Source organism: Dermacentor silvarum, chromosome 1, assembly GCF_013339745.2.
Source record: "Dermacentor silvarum isolate Dsil-2018 chromosome 1, BIME_Dsil_1.4, whole genome shotgun sequence".
Classification (NCBI taxonomy): domain Eukaryota; kingdom Metazoa; phylum Arthropoda; class Arachnida; order Ixodida; family Ixodidae; genus Dermacentor; species Dermacentor silvarum.
The window spans coordinates 360,246,426-360,268,760 of NC_051154.1; the positions used below are offsets into that span (position 1 = coordinate 360,246,426).

The following is a 22,335-nucleotide window of genomic DNA, read 5'->3' on the forward strand; positions in this document are numbered from 1 at the left end:
AGCTAAGACAGCGCCAATCAAGATAGAAATCAACTTCCGCCGCCCCTGCAAGAGAGTGCCGACAGAGAGAAAACTAACGTTTCGCGTGCCTCCGTTGCGATCACGCGGCGGAACCGAAAGCGCGATGCCGCAGAGAGCGAGAATACCTCGTGAGCGACGGTGATAAACAAGCTAAGAGCAGCGCCAATAAAGGTAGAAATCAACTTCCGCCGCCCCTTCAAGGGAGTGCCGACAAAAAGAAAAATCACGTTTCGCGCGCCTCCGTTGCGATCACGCGGCAAAACCGAAACCGCGAAAGGGGTGTTGCCGCAGTGTGCGCGACGCACGCGCTGAAACTAGTAATCAGTTCTGTTTATCTCCACAAGAAGGTAGCACAAATGGCAAACGCTTCTTGTAAGTCCTAAAAGGTGGCAGCACCTCCCGGTGAGCATGCATCGTCATTATGGCGCGAAATTTCAAACGGGGGATCGAAACCGTACCCGTACGGCAAAAACCTTGCGGGACAGAAAACTGCCGCCGTACACATACGGCAAAAACCTTCAAAGGGTTAAAATAGTGCATAGTGCACTATTTGAAGCACATAGTGCACATAGGCATAGGCATACTGTGCAGTCTCGCTATTGTGCAGATGTGTTAACACCAGTCGGACCAAGCACTGTATGAACAAGTGTTGAAGGGCACTTAGCAGTGTTGGCCATATTTTGATGATTGTATGACTTTATTATATTGTAATCCTAAATAGTATAGTCACCTGATTGTAGAGGGGGTGGAAACGTGGCTTCCTGATATAGACCTACACCTTGTTTGCAAACACTGGTAGGCACTTTCGATATATTTTAGGCCCTATAGCGACGTCGCGTAGGCTCCGCCCACGTTCACCGCCCCCGCGATGGATGCGTGGCCGTATTTTTGATTTTTTTTCTGTTATTTGAGTGGGGGAGGGGGTGCTGAAACTACGATTTCATTATGAAGCACGCGGTAGTGGGGGTGCCACATTAATTTTGACTACGTGAGGTTGTTTAACATGCACCCAGTGCACGTTCTTGCATTTCGCCCGCATTCAATACAGCTGAATGAGACTATAGGCCCAGCTCGTTGACCACCGCAATGATGGCTGACAGCGCTTGGGATCTGGCCTGCAGCTCATTATAGTGTGCTTATTTTTGACAACACGATTAATGTGAGCTTAAATTAATTGGTTTCCTCAGTTTCGTTGGCGCAAATAGCAAACGAAACGTAGTAGTACTTGCAAGCCAGCTGAGCCGCCTCGCTGAGACGGCCGGTGCTTGGTTTCCGTCTGCGAGTCGAAATGCCGTCGGATCGTTGTTCGGGATCGTGCCAGTGGTTTAGTACTGGGCGCTGCTTTACGAAACGCGCAAATTCGGCATTTTTTTCTGTTAAGTACCATGTCACGTAAAAAAACGAACTGGAGCCGATTTCTATATCGCCGTGAGCGGCGATAGAAGCGATCGCCTAGGCCGGGTGATGGGACCGGTGAGGTATATACCGGCCCTACGACGACGCCAGCTGTGTAGGTCCGCGTAATCTGAGCTGTTGACCACGGCTGTCTAATTGCTCCAACTCTGTACCAACTCTGTACATTTATCACGTGGAAATTCATGAACACGTTCAAGTGCGTGTGTGACATCGGCACTGAACGCAATTAACACAGCTGTGACCGTGCTGACTGCGTATGTGAATGTGTGCTAGGCTATCTACACTGCAGGTGGCTAAATTTCTAAAGATGAAAATAAATTTGAATGTGACGTGTTTTGAGGTGAATATGCTTCTCGGGCTGTACATCCAAGGTGCATCCTAATCTAGCTTTCCCACAGTGTGGTAAGAAATTGTAATGACACACTATTAAAGGGGTTGAGACATCAAATTTGTGGCTTGTGCGTTCTTTGTTTCAAATGTTCCTTATTGCTCCAGGAAGCATTGTACACGCTCGAAGATTCATATATTCTCGGCAACTAATTTAATATCCCATTATTTATGTGAATGATTTTCGGTTTCGGTTTCTGTTCTCCGAGTTGGACAGTGAAGTCACTGTCTAGGGAGCTTGGTCACGTGGGCCCACAAAGCTGTGACGCACGCACTGCTGCATCATCTGCTCTCGCACACACAGTCTGTACCAGCACAGGCAAACAAAACCACGCCAACAGTTGTCATGGCTAGCTGTGGCAGCTCCGATTCCGACTCTACGTCTGCGTCTGATGCGATTCACTGCAGTCGAGGCTCTCTAGGCTTGCCCAGTGCTGTGGGTCACCGCTCATTGTATGTCACTCTAATGTGGCATGACGTCACTAAAACTTTCGTTACGCTTGCAACACAGTGATGTTGGTGTCAATCACACTAGTGATGGGTCTCGATCGCGAGAACAAGCATTTAGGCACTCTTTAGAAGTGAATTAAAATATATTTTAAACATTTGCTGTGTCCAATTGTATTGGACACAGCATTGTATTGAGTGTCTAAATGCTTGTATTGAGATTTGAGTGTCCTAGAGCATGGGTTCTCAAAGTAGGTGTGCGGAACCCTGGGGTTCCGCAGGCCGCTGCTCGGGGTTCCGTGAGCCACTGATAAATTTTCCGTGGTCCCGCGCTCGCCAATTAAGTGGCTCAAACGGCGAACAAGAGGTGTGCTCGATCCACAGAACTTCCATTACCCATGCCCGAGTGTCAAAAGCACATCACAGCGTGTAATGGCAGTGCGTGAACTGCGCAATAAATCCGCAAGCAGCTTGTAGCCACCCAACCTTCGAAAACGGGCAGCCCGCCTAAGCTTTCGCACTTGCATCTCGGAGGCCGTAACTTACCAACATGCGCATTTCTCCCGTTTGTAGAAAGGGTAGGTGCCGATAACGTGCACACTGACGTATACGTCGGAGGATTAAAAAAAATGCGCGCCGTGAAAGAGTTAAACGGCGCTAGCGTCCAAAAACGAAGCGGCGCAGTCCGCATTGCCACGGTCCTCAGCGGCAATCGTACGCGATACGTGACTGACAGCAACGCCGGAATGCTTTGTGCTTATTTGTGCCCTCAAAGCCCTTATTGTTGCGTTAATCGCCGCGCGTAACACCGCGTTGGCGGCTAGCCGCGTGCTTCCATAAGTGCATAGTGCATCTGTGATCGCGTTGACAGCCACCACAGTTTCGTCCGCAGCGGTTGCGGCAAACCGTAGTTTCGTTTTGACTCGGTGCGCACGTCGGCTGCGTGCCTTCATAACTGCGTATTCGCCATCCATGATCGCGTCGATAGCGACTGCGGATTCGTCCATACTTGTTGCAGCAAATGGCAGTTTTGTTTTGACTTGGTGGGTGCGTCGGCCGCCTGCCATCTGAACCGCAAGGTCGCCATCTATGATCGCGCCGATAACAGCGGCGGTTTTGTCAGCAGCGGTTGCGGCAAGCAGTAGTTGCGCTTTGACTCAGTGCAAAAATGTTAATTCGGGAGGGTTCCTTGGCGCTCCATGGAGCTTAGCAGGGTGCCCCGGAACTAACATGCTTGAGAACCCCTGTCCTAGAGGAAGCCTACAGCAGGCTTCCTCTAGGTGCGTCAACCCAATTTGGTGTGTCAACCCCTTTAACGATCCTGGCTAATGCACGCCACACAAAATAACCGAGAAGCTTAACTGTTACGCAATTTTTGGCACATAATAAATGATCTGGTATTGAAACCCAACTTTTGCCTTTTAGCACGGCGACCCATTGCTTGCAACGGTTTTAATCAACAGGAAACTTATGAAAACTTCAGTCTCTTGCGCTTTTCAGCGCAACGCAGCTTGGCATATTGCGTTTCCTTCATTGTAAAACCATGGAATAAGGACAGCGCACATAGAACCGCACACGTGCCCGCGAAACCCAGCTGCTACTTGGGTAGGCGCAGCGGCAGAGTGCCTACTGTACGAAAGTCACTTCTGACGACAGCGCCACCGCATTTTTGTGACATAGCGCCGTGATGTAGGTCTGTAGACCCGCCGTCGTTGCTTAGTGGCTATGGTGTCAGGCTACTAAGCACAAGGTTGCGGGGTCAAATCCCGGCCGTGAGTAATGTCTGATGTAGCCTTGCACTTCGCCACATTGCTTTTACATTCTAGATTGTGTTCTTTTATTTTATATGTATATTTGTCTGCATATATGTAACTGTTTTTGAACATTAAAATTAGTGTGAAGCTAATGCTAGTGTTGTGTTCATCAGTTTTGTGCTACCCATAGCCAGGGTTCATCAGAAAGGTAGCAGCCAGCATGAAATGCCTGTCTTTTCTCTGCTGCATATTCATGTTAGCATTCACACACCTAGGGTCAGAGAAGAAAACAACACATGCCACTGGACTTGTTCTTTTCTTCTCTAGAGGTCCTTACTATTTATCGTTACTGATCTGCTTTCGTGCAGTGCAAGCTAGTTGTGTCGCCTTCTTATGCCATGTATCTCGATTCACTAGTGTCTTCACCATTTGTTCTTTGTGTGCTTTGCTTGTGCACATGTGTTTGTTTCCCACGTAGCAGACATTAGCTCCGATTATTTGAGTTTTAGCAATAAAGGGGGATAGTGATGAGTATTGCTCACATGAATGTTCAATATGACACTTGAGGCTAGCAAGCAGTATCATCAGCTGTTACATAACGATGACTTGGTATTAGCTGAACACATTAGCACTTGGTGTGTACTGCCAAATGCACATTGTCCATGACTAGAGGAAGTGTGCCAAAAGAGTAACCATGCTGTATTGCATTGTATTTAGTCCATGCCCTGCTACAGTGGATCCGCATGCAATGGACTAATAGTGAACTGTGTTACTCACTTTGTTTGGTTTGCCTGTGCTAGCAGTGTATTGCTTTAATGGACTTGGCTGTGACAAACAATTTGCTACAATGGACAAAATGCAATCCTTGAGACGAAGCATATGCGACACACTTTGCTATACTGATGTCTGCTTGTAACGGACATTGCTGTGCGCCTTTTTGCTTAGCAAAGGTAACATGCTAAGCTTCTTTTGAACGTCAGTGTAGTCAATTGGCAGCTGCTGTGTAAAACTTACACCTGTGCTGTTCTTTGCAGTCGGAACGGGTGCTCTCCTTTGTGCCTCCAGATGGCAACTTCAGGCTCATGTCCTACCACATAGGATCCCAGAGGTAGGAGGGGGCCCTTGGAATTCTCATTATACATTAGAACCTTATTCATATTTACAAAAACACAAGAAAAGAACATACTAACCAGGAGAATGTACGACCTGAAGTTAGTAAAAAAATTGGAAGACTAGACTGTAGTTGACATCTACGTTATGCCAAGCCTTGCGTATATACAGTAAAACCCCCTTAATTCGGACTTCATGGGACCGGAGAGAATGTCCGAATTAACCTAGGGTCCGAATTATCGAGAGTATGTCCAAAACACTTAAAAAATGATTCAGACATCATCAGACTTTTATTTCTTAAAGAAGTCTGTGATAGCGGTTTGCTTCGCGGAGGAAATGTGCGAGGAAATCACAATTTTGCGAAGTTCCTGTAAATGACTCAGTCTGCGCACACTGTCCAAGGAAACCATGCAGATGTCCTCTAAAACGGTCAATGCGTGCGCAGCCTCAGTCATTGGGGGGCGTGGACGCTCGTCTGAATCGTTGGGGTCCTCGTCCGCCGATTCCCCTTCCCCATCCATGACCTCGGCGACGATATCACTGTCTGTCACTATGCCGGCAACGGCAACATCATTGTCTATTGCGAAGTAATCGCGCAGGCGCACATCAGCTGGCATGATGTTAACGTAGCGCCCGTCTTGCTCTTCGCCGCTTTCAACATCGGCCACCACATCTGGGTCAGCAGCGTCGTGTACGAAGCCGCTGTGCCTGAAGCAGTTGGCGATTACTTCAGGTGGCGTGTTGTTCCACACGTACGGGAGCACATGGATTGCGCTGAGTAGGCTTATCTCGCATTGCTTGCCTGTCTCCATGCAGAGCAACATACGCTCGAGTACCTGCCGTCGATAGCGGCTTTTCACAAACTGTATAATTCCCTGGTCCATCGGCTGCAGGGAAGCCGTTGTATTCGGAGGCAGAAATAGAAGTTCAATGTTTTCGAGCCCGGACACCTTCGTGTGCGCACTGCAGTTATCCAGCACGAACAGCACCTTTCTAGCGTTGGCCGCCAAGCGGCGGTCTAGCTGACGCAGCCAAGCTTGAAATATTTCAGTGGTCATCCAAGCCTTTCAGTTAAAGCGGTAGTCAACAGGCAGCTGCTTAATGTTCTTAAAACATCTTGGCTTCGCTGCCTTTCCTATCACCAACAGCGGCAGCCACTCTGTGCCGGTCATGTTCGCAGCCAGAAGAACCGTCACCCGCTCTTTACTGCGTTTCCCGCCGACGCACGGGTCCCCCTTAAACGAGATTGTCTTATCAGGCAGAGCCTTGAAAAAGAGCGCTGTCTCGTCAGCGTTGAAAATGTTGCACGGCTCGTACGCAGAAAGGCGTGCGGAAAGTCCAGACCGCCAGTCATGGACAACACTTTCGTTGACGGCACCTTCTTCACCGCACACGTTGCGGAACACCAGCCCATGTCGCTTCTTGAAGCGGTCGAACCACTCTTCCGACGCATTGAAAGAGTCAATGTTCATGCTGAGTGCGAACTTTTCTGCTTGTGCGCAGATAAGGGGTCCGCTCAAGGGCAACTGCGCATCACGCGAGACGGCGCGATCCAGCGCAACAGCACTTCTTCTAGTTTGGGGTGCGCTGCCGTTCTGAGCCTCTTCCTCTTGTCTCCGAGCATGTCACCGTCATACGCTTGCATAATTTGGTCGTCGTTCTTGACGTAACTGCTTAGCGTGCTTTGCTTGACCTGGAACTTCTCCATTACTTCTTTTCGGGATGCTCCCGCTTGCAACGCCTTTAGTATTTGCACCTTAGCAGCCAAATCCTTTGCATCGTACTTCGCCCTCTTCACTGCAGGGGCTTGGGCAGGAAACGAAGAAGCCATCCCGGTGTCGCTTGCGCGGTGGTGACGCACACCCGCACGAAGTAGACAACGAACAAAAATTAACAATGCAGAAGAAAGAAAAAGCAAATCCGTCGGTTGCACGTTGCTGATGACAGTAGCGATGCAATGCCTTTCATTTCGGTTGTAAACTAGCGCCACATGTTTTTTTTTGTGCCTCCGAGATGCAAAACTCGCTTGTACCTCGTTCTAAATCTCGGAGGCCGCGATCCAATCATGAAGTTGTTTGGGTGCGCCGTCGATTTCGGGTGCGAGTCCGCCGCGGCGGAATTTGCTGCTACTTCCCCGTCGCGACCCTACCTCGTGGGGAGTTCGAATTAACCGAAGCGCGGTCAAATCTGTCCGAATTAACGAGAGTCTTCAGTCATAGAACAATGCACATTTTGGACGGGACCAGACGCCCCGTCCGAATTAACCGAAATTCCGAATTAACGGGGGTCGAATTAACAGGATTTTACTGTAGTTGCGTCTTGTATTACTATCGTGTAGTGTTTCAAAACAACGGGAAACCGAAACAAAATCAAGCTGGTGGCCAACGGCGGAAAACGATGCTGCTGGAGAAAAACATGATGTCCACTTCGTGCCACGTGCAGCAGGGAATGGTGGCGCGTTTGTGTTATCTCCTATTAAACGCGTACAGTACGCTTCCAACGACACTATGCCACAGGTGCTGTGAAGCAGAGAGGTGGAGATGCTTATCGCAATAGTGTTGGCAATGATAACTGTGAATGCGATGTGCGATGACCCGCAAGGAGCTTTTCTGGTACCCGAAGAGAAAAATGAGTGCGTGTCGGCATTTTCAGGAGGCACAGGCGGGTTATGCGGGAAGCTGTCGTGATGAGCACCTACTGCCCTTGATCACGCGTCTTGCACCTTTGCTTGTTCACATGGGATCTAGCGGCCAGAAAACGTGTCATACGATAGCACTTTGGTGATGTACTGAACATTGGTGCCAAAAGATTGTGTTTTCTGGGAACGTATTAACCGGTAAAAAAAGTGTAACTGTGTCGCGTCTTTTTTTCTCGATCGTGAATGTTGGCGCTGGGAAATCGTACGAAACGGGATCATATCAATGAGGTTCTACTGTACTTCTCATGCCTAGAGGTTCTCACGCCAAACAATTATAGACTTATGTTATTGGAAGTATTCAATTCCAATGAATCGGTACTGTTTCATCAGGTACTGTTTAACAAAAAATTTAATCTGAAGAGTAGTACGTATCATTGAAGAAAAATGAGCAAGGTGCATGTCTGTTTTGCTCACTGCAAATATGGATGGCTCGTGAAAACTACGGCCGCTCATTATCAGCAAGAGCAGACTGCCACGCTGCTTCAAGAATGTGAAAGGCCTCCCGGTCTGATACGCATTTCACAAGAAAGCGGGGATCGCACTCAGTCTTTTCACTGAGTGGCTGCATGGAATGCAGAAGTGGAGATGTCTGTGCCGCCATGTTTTCCTTTGTGTAGATGCGGGGTATCTGCGAATGACATCTTAGGGTTCCGTGATCAGCCAAAATGTTAGTCTGACCTCAAACCCTGTTTGGATAGATTTTTACGTTAGTTTGGATTTACAGTCCACGACCGATAATTCGGACATGCTTGATTATTCACAGCCCCGCAGCACCACCACTAGCCTCATAGGCTTAATGTATAAGGACGACCAAAATTTCGCACACCTTACAGTGTGTTGTGCAATAATTCTGACTTCGACTGCGTGACTATGTGTTAATATGGCTACTGAGTCTAGCAGAAATAGCAATATTTTCGTTCGGAGATGTCACCGGCATGGTTATGGCTATGTTGCCAGCACTCTGCAAAGCTGAAACTAGCGAAGCTTTGTCGATCTAATGCAAGCATTGGTGCAAGCATTGTATGTACTATCGCGATGGAAAGAAACGCATACAGTGGAATCTCGTTAAACTGTACCTGACGGGGACGCGAAGAAAGTGCGTGCTCAGCGGCACTACGGCTTAGCCGAAAGTAAGAAATATGCACTTACCTGCCTCTGGAATGAAACGCATTTCGCAAGAAAACCAAAAAACTTCTTAATTTTGCGGAAACAGGCCGCAAAAAATCCGTCACTTTCGTTTGCCGCTTCAGCGGCCTCGCAGCGACAACTGCAGTTTCGAAGCTGTCGGAAGTGGAAGGCCAATGTGTCCATTAACCCTCTCTCTTCGGCGAACAGCCGCATCACATCCAGTGCTCGTGCTGCTTCCCCAACGGACGGACATGGCACATCTTTCAGCTCGGCGTTGTCGTCGTCCTCGCCGTCGCTTGCGCTGCATAATTTGGTACTAAGCGAGTTTACAATGTCACTGTCGGACAAATCTTCACAAGTTTCGACGTCATTATCGACATCGCAAAACGCTGAAAACGGCACTCTGTCGCTGCCACCTTGTCGCTCCAAAACTTATGCAAGCAGCGCCTCGCAGTCGCTGTCGTCAGCCGTTTCTTCATCCGCATCCACTTCGCTTAGATTGATTTCTTGGGTGGGCACTGCGGGCACGACGAACTGTGCACGCGCTAAACAGTTCTTCACAGTTGCGGCTTTTACTTGCTGCCACGAATACGCCAGCAAATGTATCGCGCCCAGCATGTCAGTGATGCAAGTTTTCCCACTTTCCATTGTAAGAAGCATCCTGCGCAGCATGTTTTTCCGGTACAAGTGTTTAACAGACCGAATTATTCCTTTGTCCAAGGGCTGTGAAAGTGCGGTTGTGTTTGCTGCCAGGAACTCCAGCTTCACGGCAGAAACGTGCTCAAGTTCCACGTGAGCCAGTGCATTATCTATGACCATAACTATTTTTCTTCTGAGAGCGGTAAAGCGACGGTCCACTAGGCACACGTACTCTTCAAATAGCTTCGAGGTCATCCAGGCTTTGGTGGTGTTGCGATAGAACACGCCTGACGAAAGTCGGCCACCCTTGAAGCATCTCGGCTTCGCGGCCTTGCCGATAACGAGGAGCGGCAGCTTTTCATTCCCTGCCATGTTGGCTGCAAATGCGACCGATAGTCTGTCCTTCGCTTGTTTTCTGTCTGTGCAGGTTTCCCCTTTAAAAGCTAGCGTTCGGTTCGGCAACATCTTTAAAAAAAGTGCCGATTCGTCCATGTTAAATATATCTTCTGGGGAATCGTCTCGCAATATATGTTGCAGCTTGCCGCTGGCCCAGTCCTCCGCGCCGCTTTTGTCTGCCACTGCACCTTCGCCGGAAACAACCTTTGTTGTTAAGTTGTACCGCGTCTTGAACCTAGCGAGCCAGCCACTGCTGCAAACAAAACTGTCGTGACCCATCTGTGTGGTGAAGCACAGCGCCTTTTCGGTGAGAAGGGATCCAGTCACAGGCAAGTTTTTTGCCCTTGCATTTTTCAGCCAACGCACCAAAGCCTCCTCGACGTATGGGTAACTCGAGCCGCTTAAATGGCAACGCTTGAGGTTGGACGGTGCACCATTAAGCACCTTCTCTCGCGCTGTCCAAATGCCACAAACAGTACTCAGTGGCAGGCCTTTCTCCCGTGCCAACACGGACTTCTTTGCTCCACGTGGAATGTCATTGATTATCTCCAGTTTTTCTTTGATGCTCACCACGCGATGCTTCACTTGCCTGTTCGACATTGTGCGGTCCTGTCACAATCACACCGCATCCGCTGATCACTGTCGCGAAGTTCGGGCAGTCCTGTCACGATCACGCCGCGTCCTCAAGTCGTCGCGAAGTTCAGCACACGTGCGATACGGTTGGCGAACAAAACTGCGCACATGTGCGCACGTCCACGGCTGCTCCGACTGCTCTCGCTGGCAACGGCGTCACACGAGATCTTGCGAGAGCACTTGCAGACAACGGGATCTTGCTAGGTCGCTCCGCTGTGGCCTCCAAGATTACTACTCCGAGATTGTGTGCAGCGCGGCTCGGAGGCTACCGTATTTACACGATTGTAAGTCGACTCGAATGTAGGTCGACCCCCCCAAAATGGCATGTCTCACAAAAAAAAGGGGGGGGGGGAGAAAAACCACGCGAGTGCATTCACACAAGGGAAATTTATTGATGGGGTTGCTAAGCCTACTCATCGTCACTAGAGTCGGCCTCAATGGCACTGCTGCCTTCAGCTGCTGCGGTCCCACAGCACGTCGTCATCAAGTGCGAGTCCACACTTCGCGAACGACCGCACCACGTCATCGCGCGGTACAGCCGCCCACGCAGAGAGGACCCACCTGCACACAGTAGCCAGGGAGGCCAAATTTCCTCGCGCTGAAGACGCCACTGCCGCACCACACGTTCACTGACTCCAAACTTGCGTCCCGCTGCGCAGTTGTTAGTTTCCTCGACATGGAGGATAGCCGCCCGTTTGAACGCTGCTGTGAACAAGCGCCGAAAGTTCTTGGCATTCATGACAGGCGCGACGATTCAGCACAACAGCATAAGTGACAGATGCGCGCGGCTGTCGAAAACAATCATATCTCAAAGAAAAGCTCTTCCGCCAACTACTAATACCCCCCAAACGACGGCTCATCCGCCAACTACCATACCCCCTAACGGCGGCTCTTCCGCCAACTACCAATACCCCCCAAACGGCGGCTCTTCCATGATCGCGATGCTCCCACAAGAGCCGTGGGCTCGTGGTGCGTGCAATCATAATGTATGCAATACGGTAAATTATTACGCTACGCTTCTCCCATAAACATGGAAACGTAGGTGCAAAGTTGTAACCACGCCGTAGCGCCCCTTATTTCTCATTTCTCTTGCCGCTACTAGCGGTACACGGTTCGGTTTCCCAACATTGCTTTGTCAAATTTGAAAAAATGGGTCGACTTACAATCGTGCAAATACGGTAGGCATCGCAATGGCCACAGAGATCCGTGCGTACGCATGCAACGCGTAGCTCGCACTTTGCACGCGGCGTGCAGAATCGGTTGGCTGAAGGAGCGCGAGACTGCAACGGAGTATGATGGGTATTCGATGAGTGAATACTACGCATTAACTGACATGTACATGATGTACCGCTACGGCTTAAGCGGGTTCCAGACGCATTAAATTAAAGGGTAGCCGAGTCGGGGATTCGTCTCAACTACGTTTAATAAGAAACTTCGGCTTAAGGGGGGACGCGGCTTTCGCATCGCGAAATTTGGCCAAAAAACCGATTTTTTGAAAATCACATTTTCAGTTTGTATGACTTCTTTTCTATTTTATTTCAAAATTTCGTCACGGAAAATCGCGCGGAAATGATGAAAAAATGTTTATCGAAGCTAAGGTGGCGAGGAGTTTCTCGAAAATAGCGAAAAAACGGCATTTTTCAAGCCGCGATATCTCCGCAACCGCGTAACCTAGCGCCGCCATCTTGGTCTCTATGGATAGCGCGATTCTCCGTCTTCAAATCTGGCGCCTCGGCCAGCTGCACCAGGCAAGAGCAAGCGCACAGCAAGCAAAAGTTTCAAGGTCTTGCGGCGGTTTCTGATCGGCAGCGCTCGCCACGTGACTGTACGCGGCTCCGGATTGGTCTCCCGGGCGGTTGCCCTTAGCAACCGGCGGAAAGGTCGTCTGCTCGCCGCGCTGACGGCGCTGAGGAGCCGATTTCGCGTCTTTTCAACTTGTCGCAGCGTGGTTTAGAGATCGTATCTCACTCATGATAACGGACCGGCGCACGCTTGTTAGAGAAACGAAAAACGTTGTCAAGCTCGGCCCTTCTTAGCTTGGAGAACGGCTCTCATCTGTTATCACGGGCCGGCGATTGTTCAAGAAGAAACGCAAGACTGCGCATCAATTTGGTGCTCGTAAGTCGAAGCCACCAATCTCTAAAACAAAGTTTGCTCCGGCGACTTCAGCAGTGACAATGACGGTGGCATGCAGCGCGACGCGGACGTGCAGCTGAGCACCTCAAGCACGGATGGAACATCGTCCGCGCGTATTGGCGAAACTGTTCAGGAACCCAGCCGAAAAAGATGCCATGCGGAAAAAGAAAGCTGCAAAAGCTCATCAGACCATCAGGTCAGATGGTCAAGCGATGCCGCATCGCAAAGGACACAAAGGACTATAACCCTGGTGCCTATTAGATTTTGACAACTTTGAACCTTGTTTTCTCAGTACAGTTTTTTGGGCATGTTGCTCAGCTCGTGGAGCAGATATCTTGGTAACTACTTTACACATTTTGATTGCGTTTGTTTTGTCAGACTCACTGAACTGTACTTTAGGGGATAGCGCTCTTCTTTTTTTATCCTAGTGTTTTAAGAATTCGTAGTAAGGTTCCTTGTTTGCAGTGTGAGCGTGCTCACTGCAGTGGGACTGGAGAAAACATAAACTACAAATTTTAGTGTTGAAAAAAAATTATTTCGAGAACGCTATCCCCTTCTGCATACGTTTGGCTGTGCATACAGTATTTAACAAACTTTTCACTTGATTTCGTAAATCCTCCAGTCCCTCCACGAGGTTCAAGAAAGAAATAATTTGTCTAGCAAAAAGTTTTCATGGTACCGCTTTGAAATATTTATGAAAGCATCATAGAGCCATTCTTATTCTATGTACCAATTTTCATTGACATCCACCAAGAAACAAGAAAGTTGGTACCGAAAGCCGCGTCCCCCCTTAAGCGGGTACGGTTTAACGAGGTTCCACTGTACAGAGGAGCGCGTGGCCGAAGCATAACTGAAGGTATAGTGCACGCTGTCCAGTCATCACCATTCACAGGCGCGTATGTCCGGTTTGATTGCGCTGTGTGATAATGTACCCCCTATATTGCAATATTTTTGTTCCTATTCTACTTCTCTTACATTTCAAAACGAGAAAAGGTGACGGCGCAGTAATGACAGCGCAGACTGTACTAACAGAAACAATATATCGCAGTATAGGGGGTGCATTATCGGACAGCGCAATCAAACCGGACATGCGCGCCTGTAAATGGTGATGACTGGGCGGCGCGCACTATAAATTCAGTTATGCTTCGGCTACATGCTCTGCTGTTCGCGTTTTATTGCGATAGCAATTATATGGACACTTCAACCGGATTTCTGCCGTCGGCGTTGCCGTCGCCGTGAGGTTCCGTGTAGATTCCAAGGGCGATAAAATCGTCGCCGCGCGCCGTATGCGCGAGCGAAAGCGCGCGGGGGATGCGCGCTATCACGGTGGGCGAACGCACGGCGGAAAGCAAACGCGACCGTCCCGCGAAAAGCCGTTGGGGTATAGGAGGGAGGGAGGCGGGGTGGCGCTGTGCTCCGGCGCCAAAGGCGTATCTTACCACTCAATCTCCCACGCGAAAGCAAGAAATGGGAAGAGGGGGGGGGGCAGCTTCTCTTCTGCCAACAACTTCTCTGCCCGGCGGTCGCCCGCACCCTCTGTTATCTCCACACGGCTCTGACCTTTGTATAGGCTGTGCATTTGCTGCTCAGTTTCCATTGAAGCGATAGACCGCAGGAACTTGCGCTTGTTGCCAGCGTTTTGACAGTCGTTGGCTGCAGTCATTCATTGTGATCTATTCATGTTTGCTTGTGCGCGCTGACACCACGATTGTTAATTCAGTTAGTAAGCCAATGTGTCCAAGTTTATGCAGCCGATAAAACTACTATCCCTACTCTGAATAGCGCTCTACTAATTTGCTATCGCAATCGATGCTTCGCGTTTCGGGCGAAACTGCGACATTTTCTTTCCATCGCGATAGTACTTTTGTCTATCTGTGGCAACAGCATGACATTGGTCGAAATACGGGCCGCGATTTTGTAGTGACGCCTTCTGCTTGATTCTATGCCGCTCTTATCATCCACTGTTCATGGCCAGCTGATCCCTTTCATAACATGTGCGGAGTGTCGCTTGGACCACAAAAAGGGTGAAAAGAAATGTCATAAAAGGCATTGCTAGAAAATTATGGCCACAGAATGCCTAGGCCAAGGGCAAGCGTATGTGTGCGCAGCAACATGCGTTGACAAACTTGGGTCATGTTCATGAACAGTCACTTTCGAAAGATAATTTCATTTTTGCAACACGTGACTAGCATCGGACAAGTCGATGGGCCGCAGTGTTTCGGCAGAGTTAAAAGATACCGGGCTTGGGCACTATGCCAAGACTGACATCGCTCGTAGACGCCGACGTGTTTTGTGCTATAGTCACGTGAAAATGAAGCTATCTCCGAAAGTGTCGATCTGAGAATACGGCACACCACTTTTGGGCACTTGTGAAATAAAAGTCGCTTATTTTTGAGTGAATTGGGTTTTTTGGACCCCTGGTTATTCAGGCGTTTTGGTGGTCCCGATTGAGTCCGAATTATTGGTCGGGCGACTGCAACAAAACCACTGCATGCCACATCTGCACTTTGCAGAAAGACCATTATGGCAGCAGCACGCAAGGCTCGTCGAAGTGTTATTCGCGGGCATGCATTTTGCGCTGAATGCATTTCATTCATGCTCACAGGTTTGCATGTGAGTGGGTATGGACTGTAATGTTCTGCAAGCTGAAAGCCACTTTTGAATAACAGTGCCTGCCTGGCCGAGTCGTTGGCGACATATGATGATTGGCCATTTAAATGGCATATTGTAACAGACACAAGACCAGGCACATTCACACGCGATTTGCAGTACAAGTGCTCTGATGGTGGCACGTTGCATATCTATACAGGCCAGCTTGCTTCCAATTTCTACCTTATTCTGATTAAAAACGTGCTACAAGCACTTGGTTGTGCATGGGGCATATCAGGGTCTTGCGGCAGGGCGCCGCGAGCTTTCAGAGTTAGCATTCCGATCAGTACATCAAAGGCCATTCTGCAGCTTCAGTTATTTGTGACACTCGATTGGGGGAAATAAAAGTAACCTTGAAGAAACAAGTTGGTAAATTCCCATTTTGCATGATCTCATGAAACAGTTGGAGAGTTGTGGAGTTTTCAGATAAGCTTCAGACAGGCATATTTTATTTTGAATTATCGATACAGTAAAAGCTTGTTAATTCAAATTTCACAGGGACGTTTAGGGGGGGAGGCTACCCTCGGATACCAACTTTTTTGTTTATTGAGATATCTTAATAAGATTTTCAGCATAGACTCATAGCAAAATCATTAGCAGAAATACCAAATTTCATGCAGTTATCTTCACTGGTTCTCAAGTTACAGCAATATGTCAGAATGGTGCACATGGTTTTCTCATTCCAGGCCTGGAGAATTTTCAAAAGGCGCTGGAACTGTGAAATTCACTATGGTGATTCCCACATGGATACCTCAGGGCAAGACAGAGCCCTTTTTTTAAATTTCCTTACTGAAAAATTTTACCGAACCACCGAATTTAGTATTGGTGATTAGGATTTTATCAATCAAATTTTGATTAAAGATCACAAATCACAGACACAATATATAAAAAAATGGGCTTGTCTTGCCCTCAGAAATTTATTCAGATACACAATAAAAAAACCTTATTGAAATCTGATGAGCGGTTCCAGAGATATGGCTGGAACAAGCAGCCTCACCAGCCAAAAAAGTCATTTTGAGAAAATGAGGTTTGAAAGTTTCGAGCACATATATTGGTCTAAAATGACCCTGCAGCGTAACTGGAGATATCATTAGGCACTCTCTTCCTTTGCCACCTTCTCTTGAGATCGCCTCTTGGCCTTCTTCAAAATTTTTCGCCTTCATTGGTAGCGGTGGCAGGTTCAGGACCGCGCTCCATTGCGTTAAATTTCCGCTCCGTCGCAGGCATATTGCCAAGTCCTCATTGCATAGCAGCGCATATTTATCCGCCACCTCCCTCTCCTCACACGTCAGGAAACGTGTTTGCAATTGCACAGTGGACGACGCGATCGCACTGTCCGAGGCAGATGAAAGAGGGGATGTGGAAGCCGCTGTTATCTAGGGCCGGTATTTTGTAGCGATGCATTATGCTTTAGTCAATGCTAGTCTTATCATCCACCGCTCATGGCCGGCTGATCCCGTTGATAACGTTAGCGGACCGTCGCTCTGATTACTGACCAAACGCGAAAAGGCATTAGCATCGGAAAGGCATCGCTACAAAATACCGGCCTAGGGCACTGTACCGCTGTCAATGAGCACGAGACACCAGGCGCACTCGTCACAACAAATTCTCGCGCCGGTGTAACAGGAGTCACGTTGCTAGAAGCGTCGACTCAACCACTCTCTGGCGTAGATGAAGCAGAAGCTGCCCCACAGGAACTGTCGGCGCGCGGGCGAGCGGTGAGCTTCGCCATGCGGACGAGCTTCGTTCTATGATAGAACACTTCCTTGCACTGAACGCATGTAACGTCTTGAGTTTCATCAGGCGCATCTTGACCGACCGCACAACAATCGACAGCGCAACAACATCTCGTAAAGACGGTAGAAACCTGGAAAATACGCAAACGGCTGCAAAGATAGACGATAGCGAGCGGAACACTCAAAGGACGCCGGCAATGGAGGAGCCGAAGTAGACGTCGGCCGGAGCATTATGCAGGAGACCACTACGTCATCGCGTGCAGCAGCCAATGGGAGTCGCGGGCTCCCTCGCGTCCTTGAGGAGCGCGCGCTTCGCCTAATCTTAGCTTTGCGTCCCAGCCGCGGGAAACTTGAAAGCTCCCGCGAGCCCTCCAATCATGAGCAATTTACGCCTCTCCCGTGCTGCCACCGCCGCCGTGGGTGGCAGGGAAAAAAAATGGACGAACAAAAGACCAAAATGGCGGCGCTCGGTGGAGCGGTAGAGAAATGGCGTTCGCGCTAAGTAGGGGTATTTTGAGTGCTCGCTCGCTGCTCGAGGGCTGCCGCTGCTCGTTATAAACTTTATTTGAAATACCCTAGCTTTGCGAAGAATTAGATGGTGATATTTACAGAAATGGTAGTTTATAAGACATACAGCTTTAATATGGGATTTTCCAAAAATTGACTTTTTCGCGATTTTTCGGATTTCAAAGGTCGCGTCCCCCCTTAAGGAGTTCGAATTAATCTGAATTCAAACTAACAAAAGTCATTCAAAACAGCTAGAATTGAGACCGGGTTGCTAGAAAGCACTTGTAACTCACAATATTTATTGACCAAAATAATCTGTGATCACTGTAAACACTGAGCATTTGGGCTGGATGGTTCATGACTTAAACGGAAATAGCGCAAAATAACAGGACGTGAGAAAGGGACACACAACGTCATTGTTGGCAGACAGTGCCATTGTCTGTCCCCTTCTTGCGTCCTATTATTTTGCACTGTTTCCGATAAAATTTGAAGCGAGTTATCCGAGCATAACTGGTTCCAAACATCCAAAAAGCTGACACTGCTATTTTCTGCATCGTAATGAATTCCAGAGAATTTCACTTCGAAAAGGGAAACTGAACTGCGGAAGAACGTAGTTGTCACATCCTTAGCAGATGCCCACAAGTGATTCGTTATTGTTATTTATGCCTCGCTGTCGCGCAAGTATTAAGCGAGCGCCCTTATCAAGTCGGATCTCACTAAAATGCTGTGGGCTCGCATGCTGGCTTCTTCTGGGCGCAGCCCGAGGGCTGATCGCACCTGCTCAAAAGTGCTGATCATCTTGTTCAAGTTCACGATTGATATGCTGTGACCACATTGAAGCGTCACTGACAACATCCTAAATGAAAGGAAAAAAAAGAGACTTACCGTATTTACTCGAATCTAACGCGCACTTTTTTTCCGATAAAACTGGTCCAAAGATTGCCTGCGCGTTAGAATCGAGTACGACCCTAAATTCCATATCGCCATCGGCATTTCAATATGGCCGCCTCCTACGCACATCGAGCCTAGCTCCCATAGCTTCGACCATGTGCTGTAGTACGTGTGCTTAGGCATTAGTCTACCAATTTAGTTAAGGGGGAAGTGGGTATTCTGACCTTCATTAAGAACCCCTTTACCAAATTTAATGAAACTGCACAGTCATGTTCAGTTTTTTATGCTGATTCCAAATATGCAATTGTTTTTAAAATATGCCAATTAGTTTTAAGGTTACCTAAAATTAATTAGCATTGTTTCTGGGGACAATAGAGCGAAAACTACTCATCAAAATCTTGCTTTAGGCACATAGCTGGATATTAGGAACCATAAGCTTCACAATTGTAGGAACAGTTTTTTAGTGTAACGATTATTAACAATTATACAGCACATCAAAGCTTTTTGTTCAAAATGAGTTCAAAGTGGCTGTTTAATGTACGGATAATAAAAAGTTATTAAAACTGAGATACAAAAATCTGGTCCTATCATTGTGTGCATTATTCATGTAGCTCTGTACTGCAACAAAAATTACAATTCTAGGTGCCCTGATTACTGCGAAATCGCTCCTGGAAGGATGCAAAGATTCAAAAATTCATGTTTTGAGAAAATGCAAAAAAAAACAGACGAGCTCATTTTTATTCAAATATAACAAAAAGTATTGATACATCCACATATCTAAATGGTCAGTAGCCACCAGGGATATCATCTATCTGCCTACAGCTACCCAAATGGCGTTTTTTGAAGGCTTGTCGCTGAATTTTTGCAGATGTACGCTTGCGGGCTGATGCTGCTGCTCGTCGGTTAACTTTCTCAGCCATTCTCATGCTGTTCGGTAGCCCCGGGTTCAAATGAAGCTCCTGGAGTATGGCAGATAAAGCTCACTCGTTTCCCGAATTAAATTTCATTACTGCCTCAGCCACAGCAGCTTCAACAGCAAAAAGCGAGGCATGCTGTTCCTTAGGTGCCAATGCCCAAATCATGGAATGCAAGCATTCATTATTGTTTTGGGTCATGCTGCGACTGTGCAGACTCCGATGTGCGACGAATGGCCGCACGTCATCCATGAGCCATCGTAGGATACCGCTATATTCCCGGAGTCGTTATAAGTCGTTATACAATGACTTCACTGATAGCGCACATGCGCCCATCAGCTTTTGGGCAGCAGACGATGCCGCCGGCGCCAGTTTCTGCTTGAGATAGCCTTGCTACATTTTGTTATGAAGGCCACGGTGTGAGATATTCATTGCAGCAAAAACGTCGTTCATCGCTGTTTGTCGATTTCCAGTGCTAACCATCGCACGAGTGCCGAGAATGTTCACTACGAAGGGGCTGACCCTTTTGCTGTTTGTCACGCGCGGCGAGCTCTACTCGGACACATCGCTTCAGTTTTCACAAATGGCGAGAAGCTTGACGGCAAGGTGGCATTCTCGCTCCTCTGTGTCAAAGTCACAGAGCCGCCACAGAGACTGCACTTTAGAAGCGAGAGCAAAGCACTTATTGCTTCCACACTGATAACATAAAAGCGTGGCTCCATCTCCGCCGGCCCGTCCGCACCGTCATTGACGCTCGTACATATGTCCAATTTCCGCTTCGTTGCCGAAGTTCCCGCCAGTTGTTGGAGGTTTTCCCCTGCTTGCTTCTGCCGTTGGAGCAATTGCGCTGGCTGCACCATCTTTGTGTCGTGCCGAACGCTGCTCCTGCGATCACTATTGGCCGGTGACGTCGTTAGGCCTAGCTCACTCTCGGCAGGCCCGTTGCATTCCGCGTCGCAGCCGTCGCTTGAAACCGCTGGCAGGTGGTCGTCGCTGTGTTTTTTGGCAGTATCAGAGCGCTTTTCGAAGTTGTAGCACGCTCGCTTTATTTGCTTGCCAAACTTGTTTCGAGTGGCGAACTTCCGACATCACCGCGCTAGCGGCTTTCAAAATGACGTCGCGGTTCGCTTTTTCAAGCGCGTCCGCACGCCGCAGCAGACGACGCCAGCCGCCTAAACCAATCGCAGGATTTTATTTAGTCACGTGCACTAAATGGGCAAATGGGGTCGCACGCTGGGACTTTTTTTCAGCGCAGTATTTCTAAATAGCGAATAGGGGGACGAACGAAAATGTGGCGGGAAATTGAAGAAGAGTAGTAGTTCTTACCAATGCGACCAAGATGGCCACGACAGCATACGTCGTTTAGCGGCGGCGTGGCATGAAAAAAGCCATCTTTTTATGCTTGTTTTCATCAAAATATAGCTCGCGGTGGTTACATAAATTGATATTTCAGCTAAAATATTGATACATGACGCGGGAAACTTGGTCGGAACGTGCGGCAGTGTTTGTATATTATGAAAATACCGCTTTCAAGAAACTGATTTTTTCGAGATTTTTTTGGTCTCTAAGACCCGTGTCCCCCCTTAAACAGCGAATGTTTACAAGTTTATACAGCCGATAAAACTACTACCCTTACTTCGTATAGCTGTATGCTAATTTGCCGTTGCAATTGATGCTTCGCCTTTCGGGCGAAACTGGGACTTTTTTTGTTCATCGCAACTTTAGTGTATTGAGAGTAAATATTGAGCGATAGTTGTATTTCTGTAGGAAAGCATGAGGCGTGTGGTACTGTAAAGGATTTTTTGCCTCTATTGGTCACGGAAAAGGGTGCGCTCTACATTCGAGGGCGCGTTAGAATCGAGGCCACAGCAGAGTGGCGGTTATGAGCCAAGCAAGTGCACACGAGCAAGAATAGAAAGAATGGGGAAAGATAAGCGGGGACCACGGCCCAGCTCGGCGTTTCGCTCGCATACTGAGTGGCTGCTGGGGGAAAAGCAAGTTCAAGCAATGCTGCCGATGCTGCCCCGTTGCCTTTTTCTTGGTATTTTTGAGGTCAATATTTTGAGATATCTGAAGTCCGGCGCAAAAACGTTTAATCATAAGGGGAGGAGCACACATGGGTTGACACCATGGCTGGAACAAACTTTTGGTTTGACTGATATTTTGAGATCTCAGAGTTTGAGTTAACGAGGGTTTACTGCATCTGTATCTCAGAAGAAAGAACAAGTCAAGAATTCAGAATGTATGTAATGTTTCACATTTTGTCAGTGTAAAGTTGTGCAAGAACTAAAATTATACGTTGCTCTTTGAGCTATGAAAAATCAAGTCAACCCAGTTGGATAAAGCACAACGTTTTTGCAGGAAACACTTGCGTTGTTAGTTGTCCTGGTAGCACTTCTTGAAGTTTTAATGCTTTTCCATCCTGGCTGGCCATGGCTGTTGGCAACAACAGCATGTTGTTGGTTTTAGACACAGCTTAAGAATTGTCAAGTGCAAATGGGAACGACCACATAGAATTGAAAGCTATAGTTTTCAAACTGCCTACGACAGGGTAGAGTAGGCTTTAATGTGGGCTCCCTGCAACCGTTGGTTATGGCTGACAGATGCTCTATGGGGGTAGTTGTAAAAGAATTAACCATGATGGTATGCATCACATGCCTGACGCGATTTATAAATGTCATGGTCCATGTGTTTGCATTTTTTGTGCAGCGTGGTGGCTGTTCCAGTGTACGTACGACACCAGATCAGCTTCCGGGAAGCAGGTGGTGGCCGACTCGACATTAGCATTGGACCCAAGCAGACGATGGGGAAAACTGTACGTGCACTTTGTCTCACTTTCCTTTTAGGTTCTCTTCGTTTTTCTTTATTTTCTC

The 22,335-nt window shown here is 48.1% G+C and overlaps 3 protein-coding genes across 3 annotated transcripts in view; 1 reads left to right on the top strand and 2 right to left on the bottom strand.

The window, feature by feature from the left end:
- LOC119437438 (AP-3 complex subunit mu-1) overlaps positions 1 to 22,335 on the top strand; it is an 85,614-nt gene that overhangs the window by 28,522 nt on the left and 34,757 nt on the right. Inside the window, exons 7-8 of the mRNA XM_037704468.2 lie at positions 5,060 to 5,133; positions 22,172 to 22,277. Of these exons, the coding sequence (XP_037560396.1) occupies positions 5,060 to 5,133; positions 22,172 to 22,277 (180 nt within the window). The remainder of the gene's footprint in view (positions 1 to 5,059; positions 5,134 to 22,171; positions 22,278 to 22,335) is intronic.
- Positions 5,324 to 6,193, bottom strand: LOC125942375 (tigger transposable element-derived protein 6-like). The gene has a single exon (XM_049660545.1). It carries the CDS (start codon positions 6,191 to 6,193, stop codon positions 5,426 to 5,428), a length of 768 nt encoding a protein of 255 aa, XP_049516502.1. The 3' UTR covers positions 5,324 to 5,425.
- On the bottom strand, positions 6,203 to 6,637 carry LOC125942376 (tigger transposable element-derived protein 6-like). The gene has a single exon (XM_049660549.1). The coding sequence runs from the start codon at positions 6,605 to 6,607 to the stop codon at positions 6,203 to 6,205; it is 405 nt and encodes a 134-aa protein (XP_049516506.1). The 5' UTR covers positions 6,608 to 6,637.